A 23,125-nucleotide genomic window follows, 5' to 3' on the forward strand; every position below is an offset into this window, starting at 1 on the left:
GACATGATAATAATCCAGTGGGTGATGAAATCAATTTAGATGGTCACAAGTACTTCTTAAATAAAAAGTACACAATAGAGGCCAGGCACGGTGGCTCACACCTGTAATCCCGGCACTTTGGGAGACCGAGGCAGGCAGATCACGAGGTCAGGAGATCGAGACCATCCTGACTAACACGGTGAAAAAGTGCCTTATGATATGGTTAGCTTTTCATTGACTTTGATAATTTATCTTTTGTCCACCTTGTTTTCTCTCTACCCCCAACCCCACAAATTCCAAAATGGAATCATGTTTCTCACAGTGTGGTTTGAAAGTCACCTGTATTACAATTAACTGGTGTTGCTGGTAAAATTCAGATACCTGGGCCCACTTTCCAGATTGAATTAGAATATTGTGGGGGGCAGGGGGTGGGAATCCTGAGAATCTACGTTTTTTAAAGTCCTTGATGATTTTTCATGCATCTTACACTTGAAGCCAGAATCTTTGACATCATCTTTGTATCTTGACTATGAGGGCAAACTGCTTCCAAGCTCTGCCTTTCTAGCAAACCAGATCATCCTTATCATTCTCACCAGGAGTGCCAGCTGCAGACCCCTGCTGATAAATTACAGCAGGTAATGTATGATAATGTAATGATAATGTAACTTACTTTCTGGATTTCAGGTGTCATTCCATCCCTCTGGAAGGAATGGAATTTTGTGACAAAACATGAAGTTTTCAGTGTTGGTGGCTGCTGCTCTTTAAATAGCACCCCTGAACAATCTAGGAGCAAGATTCCTCTGTACTTTCTTTGTGTGAGAGGTTAGAGTTCCCTGCCCAGAAGCATAGGCAAGAGAAAAGTTAGTTACTATCCTGGAGCCCACAACCTAATTCCTGTAGTGTAATCAGACTGCAGATGGTGGGTCAGGGAGCTTGGGTGGAGTTGGGATGGTCCATATGCCATCCTGGGCAGATTCCTCTACAGGCCTGACTAGACTGGGCAGAGGAAGTTCCTGATAACAGATGGAATGGGTATTTGCCAGAGGCTCTAGCTTTCCTCTCAAGGATGCCTGAGCTGCTGCAAACCCCTGCTGCTATGGCTGGTGAGGCTGGCCAAGTCTCTTTCTGTTGACTCTTGTTTCCACCCCCAACTCCTAGTCAGTCCTACAAATGCTGGTTTATTTGCACACTCCATGCTGATTTTGGATTGAAAGCCTCTCATTGTTTTTGAGTTCAGTGTTTAGATAACACCACATGCCTATCGCAGCCAGGGCACCCTGTAAAGGAAATGCCTGGTCTCTAACAGTCCTGTCATTCATTTTATGTATGCGAGTGAGTGTGGTCTGTGTTTCGGACCATTATAAGAGCATTTCTCTGCAGGGATTACTACTTGGGGCCTGCAGGGATACGGGGCCCCTCCTTGATGTCTGGAATTCTAGGGGTGGTTTTCTAAGTCTTCCCTCTTTCCTTTCATTCCAATCCTAAAAGGGTTACAGGTTGTTTTGCCCAAGGCTTGTTTCCACACATAGCTGCAGTACCAGAGCATTCCTTCCTTTGGTGAGAAGACTGCTTTGGGGGACACAGGACTGACTGGGGCTGGTGTTGGTACAGGCTGTTTTTGTGACCAAGCTAGGTTGGCAGCTGCCTCTGTACTGTGGTTTCAGGGCTTCCCTTCCCATAGGATAGGATAGCTCTTTTCTTGTCCACTTAATTTTCCCCACCATTCTCTTGGCAAAAAAAGAAAATATGTTATCTTCATTCAGTATTAACTTTCTTCTGGTAATATATAGCTCTTTTTTCATTTGGTACAATGCAATTAAAACTTCTTTAAAATGTTTCAAATAAATCTGTTATGCTCTAATTTAGTTGTCTTGAGGCCCTTTTCAGGTCTGTGATTCTCCAGAATTTATAAACTTTTTTCTCTAAATCTACTGGGATCACTACCTATCCATGACAGTAATGTCTGCATGAGACAGAGTGAGTTCTAATGTGGCACTTGTTCTACAGTGTCCCCAACATATATACTTAACTTCACTTTCCTACCAGTAATTCAGTGCTCCAAAAATTAACCCAAAATACAAAAGAAAACTTGGTTTTGACATGGACTATGAGCATTCATCTCTCTGTAATAAAATAGTGATCCTGACTGCCTGAAAGATCGCACTTACCACTCCCCACAACCTTTAAAAGTTAGTACTGTATATACTTGTTAATGTTCATGGCCATCCTGGTTCACTGTAATATTGAAAGTACGTTCTGAGTCATCAAAAGAAATTTAGAACCATACTGTGTGAAACTTTTTTAAAAATGTGAATCTTATGAAACTATGGAAGAATATTAGGTGAACCAGAACATAGTACTCTTTAGTGAAGCTAGATAAATGAAGTTCTATGTATTAACCAAAGTATGTTTTAACGCTACATATCAATTTGTGGGGAATTGTAAGGAAAACAAGTCATTTTCCTTTTCTAATTGTTGCACTCCTTGCTCTGCATTTAAATTTAAGAATTGTCTTTAATACTTATTCTCTAATCATGCTATATAGAATATAAAAATTCTCCATGAACAGATTAAAAATTCAAAATAAAGTAATAAAATGATTATGATTGAAAAATTATCCATTATAAACAATAAAGTTTCTATTGTTCATTTTTTTTAGACAGGGTCTTGTTCTCTCACCCAGGCTGGAGTGCAGTGGCGTGACCATGGCTCACTGCAGCTTCAGCCCCCTAGGCTCAAGTGACACTCCCTCCTCAGCCTCCTGAGCAGCTGGGACTACAGGCACATGCCACCATGCCTGGCTAATTTTTTTATTTTTTTGTAGAGACAAAGTCTCATTATGTTGCCAGGGCTGGTCTCAAACTCTTGGGCTCAAGTGATCCTCCTGCCTCAGACTCCCAAAGTGCTGGGATTATAGGCATGAACCACTGTACCCAGCCTATTGTTTTTGCTGATGGTTCTTGTATCTCTAATATGAAGGATGAATATATTGCTTAAACACCATCCGTGACTACCCAGTTAGAGTGGATGCAACCCACTTCTCAGGGTCTTGACGAGTATGTTTTCAGTTGTGCAGTTAGCTTGGGTAAACAAAATCATTATTTTAATATGTCTCTTCTTTCAAGATGTTTGTTATCCTTTTCTTGTAAATTTACTGGTAATTCATCTTTTGGAGACTGAGAAAGAGAACTGACAATTGAAGTAAATTGTTTTAAAGTAACCAAGGAAGCGTTGCTACCCTCATTTTTCTAGCCACTGCATAGAAATATCCTTTTGCTGAAATTCAGCTGTACAAGCTTGACAGGAGGTCCTAGGCAAATGTGTTTTTCAGATTCTTGTCTGGTCTATCTCATGCCTGATTTCTGTGCCTTGTGCCTTCCAGTTCTCTCCTGCGCTATGGTGGAAACCTGTCCCTCCAAAGTGCCATGAGTGTACGATTCAACAGCAACGGGACGCAGCTCTTGGCCCTGAGGCGGCGCCTGCCCCCTGTGCTCTATGACATCCATTCCCGCCTGCCTGTGTTTCAGTTTGACAATCAGGGTTACTTCAATTCATGCACCATGAAAAGCTGCTGTTTTGCAGGAGATCGTGACCAGGTAAGTGCTGTCTGCCTCCTGCATCTCACACTCATGCTTTTCTCTCTGATTGTTCTTTCTATACTAGTCTTTATTTCTCATTAGCATTATGTCAGGTAGAAACAATTAAGGGGAAATAGTGAGTGCCTGACTTAATAATAGTGAGGTGTTCTGACTTAATAATAGTGAGTTTCTTCATCAAGGCTGCCACTGGGTATATACAAGGCACACACCATAAACCAAGGCTGGCCACGATATGGTTCTGAGCCACCTAGCTCTGCCAAGTTTGTGAACAGATTTTAAGATTCTAAGAATGTGCCATTTCAGAAGAAAGGAGGGAATCCATGGAAAATTAGCCTGCTGGGGAGAGAGACATTAAAAAAAAGAAACCAATAAAACACAATGATGAATGAAACACCCTAAGTACCATCCAAAAGACATGTATCTTGAATGGCCTCTTGGGATGGCATCTTTTTGTTGGATGAAATGGGGTAAGCAGCTTTGTTTGAGAGGGAGCCAGATGCTGACTCTTTTTCTTTTTACTGCCAGCATCACAACTGGAAATGGAGAGCCCAAGCTGTGAGTTTCCAGCCTTTTCTCAGTCTCACTAGGAATGGAGATGCTGATGTTGACTTAAAGCTGGCAGCTTAAGAATACACTTGGCATTCTTGCACCTTTCTGTCTTGGCCATAGAAGTTCTGAATTGTCAGTGACCAGTTGGGCTGGTCTGGGTCACAAGCCAAGGAAAGACAAATGCGAAGAAAGACAAATCTAAGGAAAGGTTGATCAAATAAACAAACAGGATTTTTTATTCTCAAGCACAACAAATCTTATTGCTACTTCACATATAGATTGGGAAAAAGAAAAACCTTAGTCTCTTGCTAATGCTTAGTGTTCTTATCTTTGGGTCAATGAACTATGTCAAATTTTGAGTTAACAATTCTTATATGTTGTACCCCACCTCTTTAGAGCTATTTTTGGCATAAAAGAGATATAAAAGAGGCATAAAAGAAAAATTTCTTTGAGAAACTGGCAAAACCTTGCTTTTTGAAGTAAAAGCTAGGATTTTTCTCCCTAGATGGGGGTTGCTGGAGTCTTCCTAATGTCATAGTTTAAGGATTAGTAGATGTAGTAGGAACCGAATAAATGCCTGTTGAATTGTCTTGCGTGTAGATAGATGAGAATGTTCTTTTAAGTTTTCTGAACTAGAGATTTCCCCTCTTTATATAAATAGAGACCATATATCCAAATTCAGAATTTATACTCATGTTGGAGTCTTAGGGCCTACTTAGCTGAGATCCATACTGGAGACCACTAGGTGGCCTCACTGATGTCTCCTTGGGGAGGCCACAGTACCTGAATGACTTAATTTGTATATGCCTGTATGGCACTGCAGGGAATTTGTTTCTTGGGTGGGAAGAAACAGTTTCTAGAGGCGATCAGACTCACGATAGAACAGATATGCAGAATGGATGATTTAGCTTTGTCTGGCTGTGGAAATGACAATCACATCTCTCCCTCTCTTCCTTTTTTCCTTCCTTCTTCTTTGCTTTTGTTGATTTTCCATATTTTATCAACAACTTATGCATGTAATTCTTGTTTTGTTGAATAATAGAACATGCAGTGAAGATGATATTCATAGTTTATTAGGCTTTATTTCCAAAAACTAGAGGCTGAGGGAAAGGTGATTTTCTTCAGGTTGTATTTAGCAGCCAAAGCCTGTCTTCATGGACCTTAGAAGACCCAGAACAAAGACCTCTAGCCAACATGTAAGCACCTAGACCATGGTTTCCCATCCTTATCATTGTTAACATTTTGGCTAGATAGTTCTTTGTTGTGTGGGGCTGTCCTATGCATTATGAGATGGTTAGCAGTATCCCTAGCCTGTCTCTACTAGATGCCAGTAATATCATCCTAAGTTATCCTCCAGGCAACCAAAAATGTCTCCGGACATTGTCCCCTGGGGGGAAAATTGCCCCTGGTTGAGAACCTGTGATCTGGATTATAATTACCTATTTTGCTCAGAGGCATTGGGGCAGGTATTGTCATAGGCAGAGCCACAGAAGGTATTTTGTGATAGTCCTAGGTATATACATCAAATATATCATTGTTTCTGCCTTTCAGTTTATATATAATCATAAAAATATTGAATGGCTTTTGATTTTTCTCTATTTAGATTTGACTAATTTATTATTTGTGACTTATGTCCTGTGGGAAGAGTTTATGGGTATTTTATTCTCTCTGACAAACAAGACTTCTTTTTGGCTGGGGTAAGTGGTTTTCTTGAAAGAAGATGCGAAGTCATTGAATCTAACTTTGGATCAGTTAACAGAGTTAAAGTCTTAAAAGTCTGTTCATATTCCCAAAATAGTTAGAGGTATATAAAATACAGAGATTTGTGCTTGGCTTTTTTGTTGACTCCTTAGGGACTAAGAAATGTGGCTAATTCATCAATGTCTTGTCTCCAAATCCTGGCACACAGTGAGAACACAATAAAAATTTGTTGAAGTAAATATTGAATACTTTTGTCAATGTGTGGTATTTAGCTTTGTGGGCCTAAGTCTTCTCTAACTGTAAATCAGGATTGATAAGTATGATTTTTCCTGTTCAACTTCCAGGGGCCTGGAAAGATGGATGAATTAAATAATTCATCCAATTAGGAGGATGAATTAAATAATGGATTTATAGTGAAACTAATCTGCTGAACTTATAGTTTTTTCAAGTGTTGAACAAGAGGTCAGTCTTACTGTCCCAGTCCTAGAACATGTCTCAAAGGCGATTTTTAGACTCTGACTTTCCACACTCAGGGATAAGGCAGCAGTTGTCACAGTTACAGTATGACCTGCAGGACTGACATGTATATTGTTTGATGAGTCTAGACAGAATCTTGTTTTCTGCTTTCAATTTCCAAAGCCTGCCTTTTCCTTATATTGGGCTTTATATTTGACCTCATTCCTGTATGCTCTGAGAACACCCACAGCCTGAGGCTCTGTGTTCTGGAACTCTTCATTTAGTCATAGGCTGGGTAACCATCCCAGACAGGAATCTGAGAATTTCCATAATAGGAATGAACGTGGATAAGAAAAGCAGTAAGAGATCCTATTTATCTGAGACAGTCATCTGGCTTTTAATTATGAGATTATTCAGTCCATACAGATGGACCCAGATATTGTTCAGAGTATGTGTACTTCTTTTTAAACTATCATTAGTCTCAAAATAAAATTAATGTTTCAAGAAATTAGACTTGTGGAATAAAGTGTGAAATATCTAGGCCTCCTTTGTGTCTCCCTAATGCTCACTGCCACCCCTGTAGATGAATTCTAATTATAGAGCTATTAGAGATCATATTGTACAAACCTTTTCTTTTACAGATGAGTAAACTGAGTCTCAGAGAGGTCACAAGTCACAACACATGTAAGTTTGTAGGCAAACCAGGGCTAGAACCCAGATTTTTGGGCTCTCAGTAGAGACCCCTTTTCGCTGTACAAATGATCACAACTTGTTGCAGACAGGAGCAAGACAGGCAGCAAAAAATAAGTGAATTGGGCTGGGAGTAAACATTAAAGAGTGGTGGGGACTATGGAGAGCCCACATCCCATCTAAATGGGTCAACTTCTACATAGCTTTAGCCCATTGTTGCCAGGGTTTCTGATTTTTTTCAAGAGAAGACAGAAATAAGGATTTTTACGTGAGGTCTCTTGGTTTTAAAATATTACAACAAATTCATGCTTTATTGTATAGATGAAACAAATCTGTACACCATACCTATTCTGCTGTAGATCCACCAGTTTGAAACCTTTGTGCTTCATTCAGCAAGACATTTTTTCTCATGTTTAGTGCCATGGACTGTCACTAACTCACCGAGACAAGTTCCTTTTTCCTGCTTCCTACCGAAGGCTTCCTAACTTCATGTCTTTTTTCTCGCTCCATCTTTTAAATTATGAGAGCATATATTTACTGAGCATTTACTGTGTGCCTGATGCTCTGATAGATACATTCACATAACATTGCCAGATGGTACCCTCTTTGAGATTTGCACTCAAAGCCCTGTATACAATCTTGTCTTCCCCCCTTTTGGCTACAAATACATAGTTTGTTTCTTTCTAGTGTATTATAATTATTCAAGTTTGATAACTTCTAGCATCAGATCAGGTGACCATAGTGACATCAAGTTGGCTGGGTATCAACAGAAGCAATTAGCCTTAACTAAAGGCTTACATTTTTTTATTTTATTTTATTTTATTTTATTTTATTTTATTTTTTTAAAGCAAGCCTACCTTCTAGTCTTGCAATATAGTGGGAAATCTTGCAGTAAAACAGCATTCCTTTCCTTGGAGGCTGCCTGAGCCCAAAGGTGGTTCTTGCTTTCACTTCCTACTTGGATTTTTGTTTTGTTTTCTCCTGGAAGCCTGACTGGGTACATTCTGTCTTCTAAGCTTCATACACTTCTCTACATACTCAGTGAGCCAGTCTCTTAATAGGGTTAAAAAAGAATGCCAGTGTTCTACCTGCTGGCTTTTCTGGCATGCACGTATAAGACAGCACTTGGCTCTTGTTCCTTCTCTTTCACAATTCCTTAAATGGCTCTTGTCCTAGATTGTGAGTCCAGTAGAATGGCTGAGGCTTCTGGTAAGCAAGTCTTTCAGGCTAGCAGGCTTGTTTGCCTGGAAATGGACAGTTTGATCATTTAAAATATTTCTTGCTTTAGTCTCATATGATGCCTGGTCTAATAGTCCCTACATCTTGCTGAAAGTAGGATGTACACGAAAGGAGAAAGTATAGTAAGATTTTCTTGAAACGACTGAGCACTGGAGTACCTGAGCACTAGGATCTCTTATACTGGTCTTTTGAACTTGATAGATGGCAAAGCCCCAAAAATCGTGATCATGAAATCATCTTGTCCCATCCCCTGGAGGAAAGAGCTGACTTGTACCCTATGAGTCCAACAAAACGGCCTTGGATAAATGGCCTCCCTCAGACATTACATCACCACTCAACCTCTCTGTGTTGATATTATATGGGTATAGCCGAGGTGTGGAATGCACCAGTAAGTACTCTGTAGGCCAGAGAGGCCCTGTAAAGTTATAACTTTGCCTTTTTTTTTTTTTTTTTTTTTTTAAATAACTCCATGCACCCCTGATTAAGCCCACTTTTGGGCCTGGCATGCCATATGTTCTCCTTTATCTGAGATAAAGATATACTTTTAATGAGGGAAATTCAACCCTTGGTTTCTATCCTTTGATTTGTTTTGATTTTAGGCTACTCTTTTTTTTTTTTTTTCATCTCCTTGCCATTTATATCTTACATATTTTTAGCCCTTTAACTTGTAAAGCATGTTCACATCCACTGTTATATTTTTTGTTGTTGTTGTTTGTTTGTTTTTAGACGGAATCTTGCTCTGTCACCCAGACTGGAGTGCAGTGGCTCCACCTAGGCTCACCGCAACCTCCGCCTCCCAGGTTCAAGCAATTCTCGTGCCTCAGCCTCCGGAGTAAATGGAATTACAGGCACATGCCACCATGCCTGGCTAATTTTTTGTGTTTTTAGTAGAAACGGGGTTTCACCATGTTGGCCAGACTGGTCTCGAACTCCTGACCTCAAGTGATCCACCCGCCTCAGCCTCCCAAAGTGCTGGGACTACAGGCATGAACCACAACACCCAGCCCACTATTATATTTGAATGCTCCCAGCAACCTTTGGGTGCAATTGGACAGGTTTTATCCTCACATGAAACTGAGGCCGACAGTAGTGTGAAACGGCAAATTGAATTGTTAGCAAAACCAGGACTAGACTCAGTTTCTTGTTTTTGACTGTACCCTCTTGCTCATAGGCATGCTGCCCGCTGTGTTATAGAGATCAAGCAATGATATGATCTGGTGAGGAAGAACTGAACACAGAATGTGGCAGAAGAATTCCTTGTATGTCTTGTTTAGAGAGTGAATGTTTTAGGAAACTTTTTTTGAGGAAGAGGGCAGACTTTCTGTTTTGTAAAGAGAAGGTAGAGGGAATATAACTTTTTTTTAAAAGGTGCAAAAATAATTAAAACAGTAACATACATTTGTGTGTATGAGGGAGGGATATTTAAAATTAAAATATTATGTCGTCACAAGAAAGACCAGATATTCCTTACTCTGCCCTTGGGCAACCAAGAAAATTAAAGCCTGTTTTATATCCCAAAAATAAAAGAGAAACTTGATAGAAGTAACAGTGCTCAGTGCTTGCAACCAAAGTCAATTTATACTCTTGTTAGATGAGTCCAAATTCTAAAGGCTACAAAAATCCTATTAAATCAAGGGGGGGGAAAGAATCATTTTAGGACAAAGTTATTCAAGATGAAAGAAAGGCATATCTTCAGTGAGAGAACTGCCTACTGTTGGATACTTTCTTGCTAATGTGTTTAAAGATTTTGGACTTCTCAACTTTCTTGGTTTTCTGGTAGCCAAATCCACCACTGCCTACTCGCTTTTTCTGCTCGCCTTCATTGCTGTTGACATTCAGATCAGCAAAGGGAGGCACCTTGAAACCAAATGATAGAGTAACTTGAGGCAAATTGAAGTTATTAACATTAAAGATCTGTTTCAGAGAATGGGAATCATAGGCTTGTATGTATGATTTTTATGTTTCCTGGGCTGACTTGTGAAGAAAGTAGTTCTTTTCAAGCTGAGACTGAATGTCAGAAATTTTAGACCAGGAAAAGTCAAATTCACTTGACGGAACCTTGGATTGTTTCAAGTAGTGAAGAAAACCCAATTCTTCTGGGTGCAAAATGAGCAAGGCATGCCCTCTCCCATTTAGGCCTCTGGCTGTTCTACCCACATGGTGAATATTATTCCTTAGGGTCATCCAGAGGGTCATACTGAACAATCCAATCGACTTCAGTAATGTCCAGTCCTCTTGCTGTCACATCTGTACACAATAGTGTTCCCGAATCTGCATTGCAGAACTGGAAGAATGTGGTTGTATGCTTATTTTGCTTTTGCTTTCCATGAATGGCCAAGATGGGCAAATCAATGTAGTTCAGCAACTCATAGTGGTATTTCACGGACATACAAGATGAAAAGAAGGCCATCAGCTTATTTTTTTTGGTTCTTCTTAAGGAATGTAAAGAGCAGAAGGAATCTCTTTTCAGAAGGACAAACAACATATCCCTGCTCAACATATCACTGTTGCATTAGCTGTGTTATCAACACCAGCATACAATGGCTCCTTTTTCAGAGAAATCCTTGCCAGGCGTTCAACTTTTTGAGTTTGGGTGGCAGAAATAAGCATCGTCTGTCTACGTGTTGGCAAAAGTTTAATAATTTGCTTTAATTCCTCTTCAAACTCAACATCCAAGATACGATCAGCTTCATCGACGACCAGACACTTCAGATTTTTATACATAAACCCTGGGATATTCTGCATATGGTTCAGCAGATGGCCTGGTGTGACCACAAGGATGTTGATCCCGTTAGCAAGTTTCTATGCTTCAGCAGGTCTGTTACTGCCACCCATTATCAACCCATAGGTATGCACGTGGTGAGTCATTAGCTCCTTAAGAACACCAAAAGTTGGCATGGCTAGTTCTCTAGTAGATGAGAGAATAAGGACCCCCGTTCCATTCCTGGGCATGAACTTAAATTTAACAATGAGTTCAGCTGCAGGGATGAGAAAAGCCGGGGGTTTACCACTGACGGTTTTTGTAGCTGCAAGAAGATCCATGCCTTCCAGAAGTGGTCTGATACTTTTATGCTGAATTTCAGTCATGTTTGTAAAACCCATTTCTTTTATTGCCTTCAGAGTATTTTCATTGACAAGATTACATAGAGAAGCAAATGAAATATCCTCAAAAGCTCCTGTCAGTCCCAGGGGCAGACTGGGCACCTCACTGTCATCTTCATCATTATCTGGCTTCTCCACATTATTTTCTGTTTCTTTAGGAGTCTTGGCAGTTTCTTCTTCAGATTCCTCTTTGTTTTCAGTTTTTGCTTTTTTTGTATCCGGTCCAGCATTATTCACCATTTTTCTGTTTTTCTTTTTTGATTCTGAATTAGGAGACTGCATTGCTGCTTCTCCATTGGTTAATACAGTGGATTTCAGGGGAGATGTTTTAACTTTTATATTTTCCACTGCTTCTTGAGACACGTCTCCATTTTGAGCATCTGATAAGCCCACGTTCATAGAATGTTTTGATTTTTTAACCTTTCCACCTCCCATTGTTTCTTCAGACACATCTCTAATTTGAGTTTCTGACAGGGTCAGATTTGAGGCCCCCTGAAACTTTAGGTTCCGCTGCCGCAATTTGAAGTTCCGCTTCTCGATCTTCTTGCGTAGGAGTTTCATCGGCAGGTGAGACATGCTGTCCAAGTAGTGTCTAGACCATGGTGCTACACAGTACAGCTACTCAGTTCCAGAATACAACTTTATTAAATCAGCCGTTTATAACTCTTTTTGAATCCTGTACCTTTTTGAAACTCTAAAAACTATAAACAGTCATCTCTGAAAAATGTACACATCTACATTGTTTTCCATATAATAATAAAGTGTTTATGGAACTCCTGAAACCTAGAGGCTCAGGTATTATCAATCCTGGATTAAGATTTTACCTTTGGGGGCCGGGCGCGGTGGCTCAAGCCTGTAATCCCAGCACTTTGGGAGGCCGAGACGGGCGGATCACAAGGTCAGGAGATCGAGACCATCCTGGCTAACATGGTGAAACCCCGTCTCTACTAAAAAAATACAAAAAACTAGCCGGGCGAGGTGGCGGACGCCTGTAGTCCCAGCTACTCGGGAGGCTGAGGCAGGAGAATGGCGTGGACCCGGGAGGTGGAGCTTGCAGTGAGCTGAGATCCGGCCACTGCACTCCAGCTTGGGTGACAGAGCGAGACTCCGTCTCAAAAAAAAAAAAAAAAAAAAGATTTTACCTTTGGGTTATGTTGTCTTTTAGTCCGTTTACTGATGCAACTTTAGAACTTAGAAGCTTAAAAGGTTTTGGAGTATGTGAGGCCTGCTAGGTATGGTCTGGTTTATAATCGTTCAGGAACACAAGGTGACCTGGATTCTTCTTAGGAACAAGTGGAATTGATGTGATCTGGTGACAGGACATGGCAGTTCTTTAATGCATGGCTCCTGGCTAAGAGTCTGGGCCCCACTAGGAAATCCTTGGTAGATGTTAATGAAGAGGAACAGAGTATAACCTGTCTCATCCTCCTTAGAGATTTTACTTTTAGTAGAAGAGCTTTGCCTCTTTTTGAGGTATCTTCAAGCTTTGGAGAAAAAAGAAAATAATGTTACTTCCTCAGAATGCTGGGACACCTTTTCTTGAATGAAGAGTATAAATACTCATATATGGACTGAAGTGAGTGCTACCATCTCCTCACTCCCCAGTCCTCACATACAAAAACTGAAGCCCATGGAAGGGGGCTAATGGTTAATGACCCCTCATCTTGCTCAGGTTTCCAAAATGGTTGGCCAAATAAAGATTCATGTTTCTGGTCACTTTGTTATAACCACCTGTTGGTAATTTACAGCATTTTTTTCCTTTTCTGTTGATTATTTGACTGTTATTGGCTGCCTTTATGGAATATTCCTTTATTAATAGAATTTTTTCTACACAGAACCCATAAAGGTTGGTTATTTTAATAAACTGAAAGATTCCAGAAGCCTAATGGAGCTGAAATGGCAAATGGCTCAAAGCAGCAAGAATAATGTAACTTCACATGCAAAAATAGTGTTAAGCTTATGGGTATGCATATTTGTATGCTTTTATTGGGAGGCAATGAAATTTCTCTTACCACAAATAAAATAAATCTATGGCTTTGCCCGTTTCCAAAGAAAATTTGCTCTGATTGCTTTGTATTTGTGGCAAGCACTGGTTATAAATGGTATGATCAAAGGTATATTATATGCCAATTAGCAAACCTTTTTCTGGAAATAGTCATCTAGAGAGCATATCACAGAGTTTTCAATCACATTGTTTTTCCCCTTCTGACAGAAGGTCAGGGGAAAATAAGAACTATGTTTGATTTAAATTTAAATAGCAGTCTCTGTGATGTTACTGATCCAGGCTAGCGAGCCATCTGGTTTTTCTGTCGTAGTCAATACAGCTAATTAGACAGGCATGCCATTTACTGGAGAATAATTAATCAATTACTATGGAAGGAGCCTTTGGAGAGAACTGGGTAAATTGATCAGTACTCAATGAATAGTAACTGATTGATATGTTTCCTTCGTCATCAACAGATGTTGGAGAATATCAAATCCTATGTAAGCATGCACCACACACACACACATACACACAAATACACACACACACACACACATTTTCTATAAAGGTCAATGGATTGACAGAGGACATTTGGGTCAGTGAGACAGTGACAGATACCAATCAGTAATCTTTTTCAATGTTGTTCTTGGTGGTGGTCGTGATGGTGGTTCCTTCCTGAAATCTATTGAGAGGGAGTTGTTGATCTGTTCCTATGCTTGAGCAAGTTAGTATCTCCATACTGACAGTGGATTGGATGAAACCCCACCATGCACTGGCCTCAGGTTAACCCTACTTAAAATGTCTAGATCAGTAAACATTCAGATTAGTAAATAGCTTGCCCTCTTGGACCACAGAATGAATGAAAAGTGAGGTGAATCAGAATGTGGCCAACTTTTAACCTTTGTGGCCAGCTGGGAAGGATTAGGGATAATGTGTGTCCACACAACAACTCACGTTCATTTTAGCATTGATATTTCCCGCCTTACCCACAAAACCAAACAAAAATTAAATATATCTTCCACTCTGATCTAATTATAGTCTATGGATCTCCTACTTCCTCCTCAACTCAGGGTGTTTTAGAAAATGGAGACTTTATTGCCTAGATAATGAAGTATCTAAAACATTCTTTCTTCCTCTTGGAGCCCCGCCCTGTTCTTCTCAATAGAATATAAGATAAAAGGCTCTGTGAAGTGAGTTTCGTTTTTTTGTTTTTTATTTTCTCTTATATTCTTTTAAATCTTATTATTTCTTATTATTTATTTTTTCCTCTTACATTTGTTATTGCCTTTTTTTTTTTTTTTAAGCACAGAAGCAGAACATGAAGTGAGTTTTTAATTTGTGGTTTCCCCCTCAATGTTTAGAATGATATTAAAAAAATAACTTAGAGAAGGCAATGAATTCTTCATATTCATGTCCCCATTTGGCCACAAACTTCTTATCACCTTATTTAGTTTTTGCCTTTCCAAAGTTGAATAGTAATTTTTAGTTTTTTTCACAGTATTGTATGAAATATGAACGTTGGTTGTGAAGTCATAAAAAATATGAAACATAGGAATTTGGGGTAACCAATTTTTCTATTAAGTTTCTATAGCTTGCCTATTTATATAGAAGTATCTGCTGCTGAGCCTTTCTGTTATCTAGGCCAGAAGCACTTTACTCCAGGTCAGCTTCAGACCCCAAACACCAGATTTCCTGGGTGAGAATGAGCAGGTACTGTTTGAAATTAGATCATCAAGATAAAGAAAAGACAGAGAGAAAAACCTGTGCCTCCAATTTCACCTCTTGAGGTGAAGTCCAGTTTTCTGGTTAATTGAAATAATTACTGTGTTTCTTAAGTTTTAATATAATGAAGTACTTTGGGTTTGTTTCTTTTGGTAGTGAGGCAGTGCCATGGGCACTGTTTGATCTTTGTTTTCTTGCTTATATTTCCTTGTATCCTTCAGCAAATATTTGTAAGATGGCCCACCTAGACCTGCAGTGTCCTGGTGGTCCTTTTAAGCACTAACCATCAGCAAGGCCCCACTCGGTGGCCCTAGCCAGCCTGAGTCCGGGAGGGGATGACCCTTTCAACATAGCTTTAGAAGACAGGAATGTTTCTAGCTGCTCTTATGATAGTAAATGTATCTCTGTACTCAGCTCACTTGAAATAATCTTTATTTCCACAAAATTTAAAAAAAAAAGACAAAAGAGCTCTTAATGGCTACCTTATATTTTAAAATAGCCAGAACTCTGTCCGCTCTCCTGGAATACTCTTCTCCCAGATATCCACATAACTTGCTCCCTCATTTCCTTCAAGGCTCTATTCAAAATACCATTTTATCAAAGAGGCCTTCTGTGACCACCCTCTGTAAAACGGAAACTAACACGCCAACCCCCAGCACCCCCTATATGCGCTAACCTGCTGTTTAATTTTTCTCTATAATACTTGTCACCACTGGATACATTATATATGTTTTTTTGTGTTTAACTTTTTTTGCTCTCCCCATATTATATAGGTCTATAATATTTTCCCCCTCCCATCAATAGAATGTAAGCTTCATAAGACAGGAACAGGGTCTCTTTTGATCAACTCTGCCTTCCCTTCCCTGGAACAATGCCTAACATGTATTAGACATTCAATAAATATTTGTTTAATGAATAAAGGAATGACCTCACTTTTATTTCTGTCCTTATAGTCAGCAGTACCCAGGCAGCCAACTTTTAATGCTAGAAGGCATCCAGCAGACAACCGTGAAATGCCATAATGAATTCCGCAGGATAGTTTTGTGATTCCAGAGTGTGTGAACACTTAAATGCCCTCACTAGATGGCAGTGAGGCAAGACGCGCCCCCTTAAAAATCATCCCGAGCTGTTCTCTTGTGGTGGGTGGAAGAACAGTTCCAAGAGGAAGAGAGGTCAGGAGTTCCCTTTATCCCTAAGAGGAAGCCTGTACATTTTCTGCATTTTCTGCATATTTTAGGAGCTGTCATATTAAACCCAACAGGCCTTAACTCTGGGAGAGTTTTCTTCCTTCTAAGGCAGTCTTCTGAGTCAGCATTCTGTCTGGGAATCCCGTTTTCCCTTCTCATGGCTTTGTCCTGGTGAATAGCTGAACAACTAGGAAAGCGCTGATGCTTCACAATGAAATAGTAAAACCCCTGATAAGCCCACTGGGCTCAATCTTTTTAAATATTATTTTTTGTTTGTTTAGTTTGCAGTGGTATGGGGGGCAGGGTAGCAGGAATTCCACATGAAGTTCATAGCCTCTTTTAAACACGTAACAGGTAACAGGAAATGGTGGCACCCGCCTGTAGTCCCAGCCGCTGGGGAGGCTGAGGCATGAGAATCGCTTGAATCCGGGAGGTGAAGGTTGCAGTGAGCTGAGGTTGCACCACTGTACTCCAGCCTGGGCGGCAGAAACTCTGCCTCAAAAAAAAAAAAAAGTGTACATTAAATATATACATTTACATTGTTGTGTAACCATCACCACCATCCATCTCTAGAACTTCTTCTTCATCTCAAACTGAAACTCTGTGCCCACTAAACATCACCTCCCCATTTCCCCTCCCACTAGGCCCTGTCAACCACCATTCTACTTTGTGTCTGAATTTTCATGACTACTGTAGTAGGATCATATAGTATTTGTCTTTTTGTGACTGGCTTATTTCGGTTAGCATGATGTGATGTCCTCAGAGTTGATCCATGTTGTAGCATGTGTCTGAATGTCCTTCCTTGTTAAGGCTGAATGATGTTGATGGACACATAGGGGATGATTCCACCTCTTGGCCGTTGTAAACAGTGCTGCTATGAACATAGGTTGCAAGTATCTCTAATCTTGTTTTCAGTACTTTTGGATGTATACCCAGAATTGGAATTGCTGGATCATATGATAATTCTATCTTTAATTTTGGGGGGAACTATTTTGTGGGTCTTTGTTTTGTTTTTGATAGTAACCATTCTAATGGGTATGAGGTGGTATCTCATTGTTTTGATTTGCATTTCCCTAATGATCGGTGATGTTGAACATCTTTTCATGTGCTTATTGGCCATTTGTATATGGCCATGTTCTACTTCTTTGGAGAAATGTCTATTCAAGTCCTTGACCCATTTTTTAAATCATGTTTTTTCATTGTTGTTGTTGTTTAGGAAGCTTTTAAATTAAAGTTTAACAAGATGAGCCTTATGAGTTTCCTTGTCTTGAGCATGTTTGTGGAGCGACTTATGAAATCACTGGGGCTAGCAGCTTAGGGACTTTTTGGGTCTAATCCAGCTTCCAACATTCCTTCGCAGAGTAATCATAGAATCTTAGAATTAAATGAGCCTCACAGAGCTACCAGTCCAGTTCTCTCCTTTCGCAGATAAAAAAACTGAGCCTACTGCTTTTTCCACTGTGCCCTTATTACCTAATCCCTATAGACAGCATTTTCTTCATCTTTAAACCTACCTGTCTTTGCCTTTTTTTCTCATGTTCCTACAAGTGTTTTGAAGGCTAGAAAATTGATTTTAAATGATTGCACAGTATTTAGTAATTTATGTTAGGTAAGAGGTTGTGTGCATGTTGGACTTATACTTTTTGGGGATTGTTTGATGTCGTTTTCAAGTATGACATTTTCTTTAGAAAACTCTAGACCTGGCCAGGCACTGTAGCCTATGCCTATAATCCCGACACATTGGGAGGCTGAGGCAGGAGGATCACTTGAGCCCAGAAGTTTGAGACCAGCCTGGGCAATGAAAGTGAGACCCCTGTCTCCACAAAATATTAGCTGGGTGTGGTGGTGCCTGCCTGTAGTCCCAGCTACTCTGGAGGCTAAGACAGGACAATCATTTGAGCCTAGGAGGTCGAGGCTGCAATGAGCAATGATTGTGCCACTGCACTCCAGCCTGGGTGACAGAGCGAGACCCTGTCTCATAAATAAATAAATGAATAGATAGGCTACGTGTCGTGGTGCGTGCCTGTTATCCATCTACTGGGGAGGCTGAGGCGGGAGGATCACTTGAGCCCAGGAAGTGGAGACTGCAGTGAGCCATGATCATGCCACTGCACTCTAGCATGGGCAACACAGCAAGACGCTGTCACATACACACACACACAAAAGGAAAACAGTAGACCTTTCTTTTTCAGGGAAATGAGCAGATGGGGGCAAAAGACAGGAAGAAGTAATGCTGACCTCAACTTAAAGTAAAACACTTATGTTAATCTTTGGAAATAAATAAACTCTCAGAATTACTCTCTGGTTGCTATTAGACAATGTTAGAGAATGCTTTTATGAGTTCACATTAGAGTAGATCTGGTACAGTGTCCTTTTTGAGATCAAGCAGTTTGGAGCTGCCACATAAAAGACCACTGCTTATGCCCAGGCACTAATTCATGGCTATGTTGGTGATGGCTTCCTGCTCAAAGGTATCAGCTGGCAGTAGAGAAGTTCAGGATACTTGGCCTTATGTAAAAGATCTCTGGGAAGCTCCTAGTTTTTACATTCTGCATTAAAATTTTTTTAAATTGTGGTAAAATATACATAACATGAGATTTACCATTAGAAATCCACAGCTCAGTGGCATTAAGTACAATCACATTGCTGTGCAGCCGTCACCACTATCCACCTTCAGAACTTCTTCATCATCCCAGACTGAAACTCCCCAACAAACAATAACTCTTTATTCTCCCTCCTCGCAGCCCCTGGCAACCACTTGCTCTTTCTGTGAATTTTACTACTCTCAGTGCCTCATATAAGTGGAGTCATACAGTATCTGTCTTTTTGTTTCTGCCTTATTTCATTTAGTATAATGTCACGGTTTATCCCTGTTGTAGCATGTGTCAGAATTTCCTTCCTTTTAAAGGCTGAATAATATTCCATTGTATGTATTACCACATTTTGTTTATCCGTTCGTCTCTCAGTAGACCCTTGGGTTGTTTCCACCTTTTGGCTATTATGAATAATGCTGCTATGAAAATGGGTATACAGATATCTCTTAGAGTCCCGGCTTTCAATTCTTGGATATATACCTAGGATTGTAATTGTTGCATCATATGGTAGTTCTATATTTAACTTGTTGAGGAATTGCCATATTGTTTTCTACAGTAGCTGCACTTACTCATTCCCACCAGCAATGCACAAGAGTTCCCACTTTCTCCACATCCTTGCCAATACTTGTCTTTTTTTTTTTTTTTTTTTTTGGTAATAGTCATCCTAATGGGTGTGAAATAGTATTTCATTGTGGTTTTGATTTGCATTTTTCTAATTATTAGTGATGTTGAGCATCTTTTCATGTACTTACTAGCCATTTGTATATTTCTTTGGAGAACTGTCTAATTTGCACCTTTTTGAATTAGGTCATTTTTTCGTTGTTGCTGAGTTTAGCTAACATGCCTTTTGATTTGCAGGTATTTTTAAGAGGGTGTTTACTGTGTGGTGCCTTATAAATATATGCCCATTTATGTTGTTTATTTAAAGGAAATCTCTGTACAGATAGATATATTAAAAATCAATATGTTTAGGCCAATTGTGGTGACTCACACCTGTAATCCCAGCACTTTGGGAGGCCAAGGTGGGCGGATCACCTGAGGTCAGGAGTTTGAGACCAGCCTGGCCAACATGGTGAAACCCCATCTTTACTGAAAAATACAAAAAATTAGCTGGGCGTGGTGGCACGCACCTGTAGTCCCAGCTACTCGGGAAGTTGAGGCAGGAGAATCACTTGAGCCCAGGAGTCAGAGGTTGCAGTGAGCTGAGATTGCACCACTGCATTCCAGTCTGGACAACAGAGCAAGACTCCATCTCAAAAAAAATTAATATGTTTATTATTATATTATATATTGTATTTATTCTATGTTATATAATGTTATCTATATATTTTTTTGTTCCAACAGTATATCCTTTCAGGCTCTGATGACTTCAACCTGTATATGTGGAGAATTCCTGCAGATCCAGAAGCAGGTGAGTATATCCTTCACATGAACATACTGCTATTGCTGGCTCTGTTGACCTTTGGTATGCTGTGCCCTGAGGGGACAGATCTTTAGCAGTAGAGGACAACACTTCTCTTCTGACATAAGCTGTGACCAAAGGAAATTTAAAAATAAAAATTATAAACCAGATTAAACTATATCCCTCAGACATAGCTTTATCTGACATAAATGATGCTTAGATTTTTTTTTTCCTCCTAAGAACCTTTCTTCAGACTTCATAGATCTCCTTTATGTCCTTTATTTCCAATCTCCTCCTATTTCAAACCTGGATTTTTTTTTTTTTTTTTTTTTTTTTTTTTTTTTTTTTAGATGGAGTTTCTCTCTTGTTGCCCAAGCCAGAGTGCGTTGGTGGTATCTCGGCTCACTGCAACCTCTGCCTCCCAGATTCAAGTGATTCTCCTGCCTCAGCCTCCTGAGCAGCTGGGATTACAGGCACACGCCACCACACTGGCTAATTTTTTGTATTTTTAGTAGAAACAGGGTTTCACCATGTTGGCCAGGCTGGTCTCGAACTCCTGACCTCAGATGATCTCCCCTCCTCAGCCTCCCAAAGTGTTGGAATTACAGGCGTGAGCCACCACGCCCAGCCCACACCTGGAATGTTTTTGTCTTGCTTTTACGTGCTTTGCTTTTATTATCCATATTCATATTCTTGCTTATTACTCTACAAACAGTTGGTAAGGCTCTTTCTTTCCTTTGTCCTCCCTGGTCATGTTAACTAAATGGAGGCTTTCTCTGTTGATGGACAGGTATGTTCCCTGGGGCTTTGTTGACCCAGGATGTCAGAGAAATTAGGAAGAAATATTTCTACATTTTTTTGTAGTTGTATTCTGAAAAAAGCCTACAGCTTTCCATAAATTTGTATTTAAGCCATCTGAGCTTTCAAAAGTGTGGATCATACCTCTTCGTTCTTTTTACTTACTGTTTTTTTTCTTTTTTTTACCTTTTTTTTCTTAGGATGGTTTGTTTCTTAATCTTCATTCTTGATAATAGTGTCTTCATGTGCTCAATGAGTGTTACCTAATGGTAGAAAAATGTCTGTTTTTAATACTCAGACAGCTCAATATAGCCATCTGTTCCAGGTGATACATGACATTAAGCTGAAAAATGGCCTTTAGGAAAATTAGAGGACTATGCCCAGTATATTACACAAAACATGTCTATAGTAGTGCTCAGAGTTTAGGGAAGTTCTTGGCTGTTGCTGAATTAACAATATTCTTACCAAATATCTGCCTTTCAAAACCTGTTGAGGCCCACTTTTGGCATAACTCAACATTTGCTGCGGTCTAGTTACTAAACAAGTTACAAAAGGGCTTTTCCCCTTCTAGAATTTAGAAAGCATGAGTGAAATAGCTTACCTTTGAAGCACAAGCAAATGGAACAGCCAGTAGTCTACCTGAACAAAAAGTGAAGTTCTAGCACTTGAGGTGGTTGTAGATACAAGTCTCTCACCCCTGTAAATCCTAGCTTGATTTGTTGAGAAGTAATCTTTGGGTTTAATTGTATCTTTTACCTGATCTTGGAAAGCTTTTAATTATTAAGTTAGTATGACTTTAAAAATAGAATGTGGATAATCCTTCTTCTCCTCAGGACTATTCTCTGGAATCTTTTTCAAGTTTGAATAGAGACAATAGAAAAGAATTAGCAATAGTATCGTAGGTTTTCTTCTTCTCCCTGCTGCTTTCTTTTTTTTTTTTTGTAAGAGATAGGGTCTCACTCTCTTGCCCAGGCTGGAGTGGAGTGGCATGACCTTGGTTCACTGTAGCCTCAAACTCTGGGCTTAAGTGATTATCCCACCTTGGCCTCCCAAAGTGCTGGAAGTATAGGCATGAGCCACTGTGGCTGGCCCCCTGCTGCTTTCTTTACTGATTTAGGATATGGACCATCTAGTCTGCCAGAGCTGCAGTAACAAAGTATCACAGACTGGGTGGCTTAACAGAAATTTATTTTCTCACAGTTCTGCAGGCTAGAAGTCCACGATCAAGGTGCTGGCAGGTTTGATTTCTCTCGATGTCTCTCTCCTTGGCCACCTTCTCACTATGTTCTCACTTTTCTCTGTGCACATGCATCCCTAGTGTCCCTTGCCCTTCTTATAAGGAAGTTCTCATGTCACCTTCTAGATGTTCTCCAGAGATAGTACCCCTAAGTTTAGTTAGTAGTTCCTTAAAAAATAATTATGTCAATTCCTCTGCTGTACTGATTTTCTCTCCTGAATTTGTTCTACCCCTGTTTATGGATTAATGGAATACATCTAGCAGATTTAGTCTGACCAGGCCAGATAAGAATCTTTGGCTGCTTTATTCTAAAGTGCACTATGCAGTGTTTCAGAAAGTACACCCAGTGTCACATAAGCTTTTTTAGAGGCCACAGAACCCATGATCTATTAATACTTTCCACATGGGCTGTGGTTGGTTCTGCATCCCCATCCTTTACTTGGTAGTTGGGCTTCTTTGTGCACAAGGACAAGACCTTATGACTATCCCTGTTGTTGGATTCACTAACTGTAATTGAGGGTTTGTTTTCTCTGTATCGCTCTTCAGCTCACATCGTCAATCACAGCAAGTCTGTCCCTTTGATCATCATCTTGCTCTGTAGGTATCTAAAGTATCTTTTAAGATTATTTTTTGCATGTCTTGACTCATTTGGGGATTCAGCCCTTCTGCCACTATTCTGACAGATCCCACCCACATTTTTTTTTCTTTTCTCTCTCTTTAAAAAAGAAAAAAGTCAGGGTCTCGCTATGTTGCCCAGGCTGGAGTGCAGTGGCTATTCACAGGCACAATCATAGCATACTACATACAGCCTTGAGCTCCTGGGCTGAAGCAATCCTCCTGCCTAAGCCTCCCAAGTATCTGGGACTACAGGTGCGCATCACTGTGC

The 23,125-nt window shown here is 40.0% G+C and overlaps 1 protein-coding gene and 1 pseudogene across 6 annotated transcripts in view; one reads left to right on the top strand and one right to left on the bottom strand.

Annotated features, from left to right (window-relative positions):
• The window catches only part of LOC105472891 (DDB1 and CUL4 associated factor 5), a 109,675-nt gene that overhangs the window by 60,852 nt on the left and 25,698 nt on the right, over positions 1-23,125 (top strand). For 5 of the 6 annotated variants that reach the window (XM_011726466.3, XM_011726464.3, XM_011726465.3 and 2 more), the window contains exons 6-7: positions 3,362-3,575; positions 20,147-20,213. In XM_011726466.3, coding sequence (XP_011724768.2) covers positions 3,362-3,575; positions 20,147-20,213 — 281 coding nt within the window. Of the gene's footprint in view, positions 1-3,361; positions 3,576-4,103; positions 9,854-20,146; positions 20,214-23,125 lie in introns of those variants that run through there. The other variant, XM_011726470.3, reaches the window with a different exon arrangement.
• Positions 9,862-11,891, bottom strand: LOC105472892 (ATP-dependent RNA helicase DDX18 pseudogene; annotated as a pseudogene).

This window comes from Macaca nemestrina, chromosome 7 (assembly GCF_043159975.1).
Source record: "Macaca nemestrina isolate mMacNem1 chromosome 7, mMacNem.hap1, whole genome shotgun sequence".
NCBI lineage: Eukaryota > Metazoa > Chordata > Mammalia > Primates > Cercopithecidae > Macaca > Macaca nemestrina.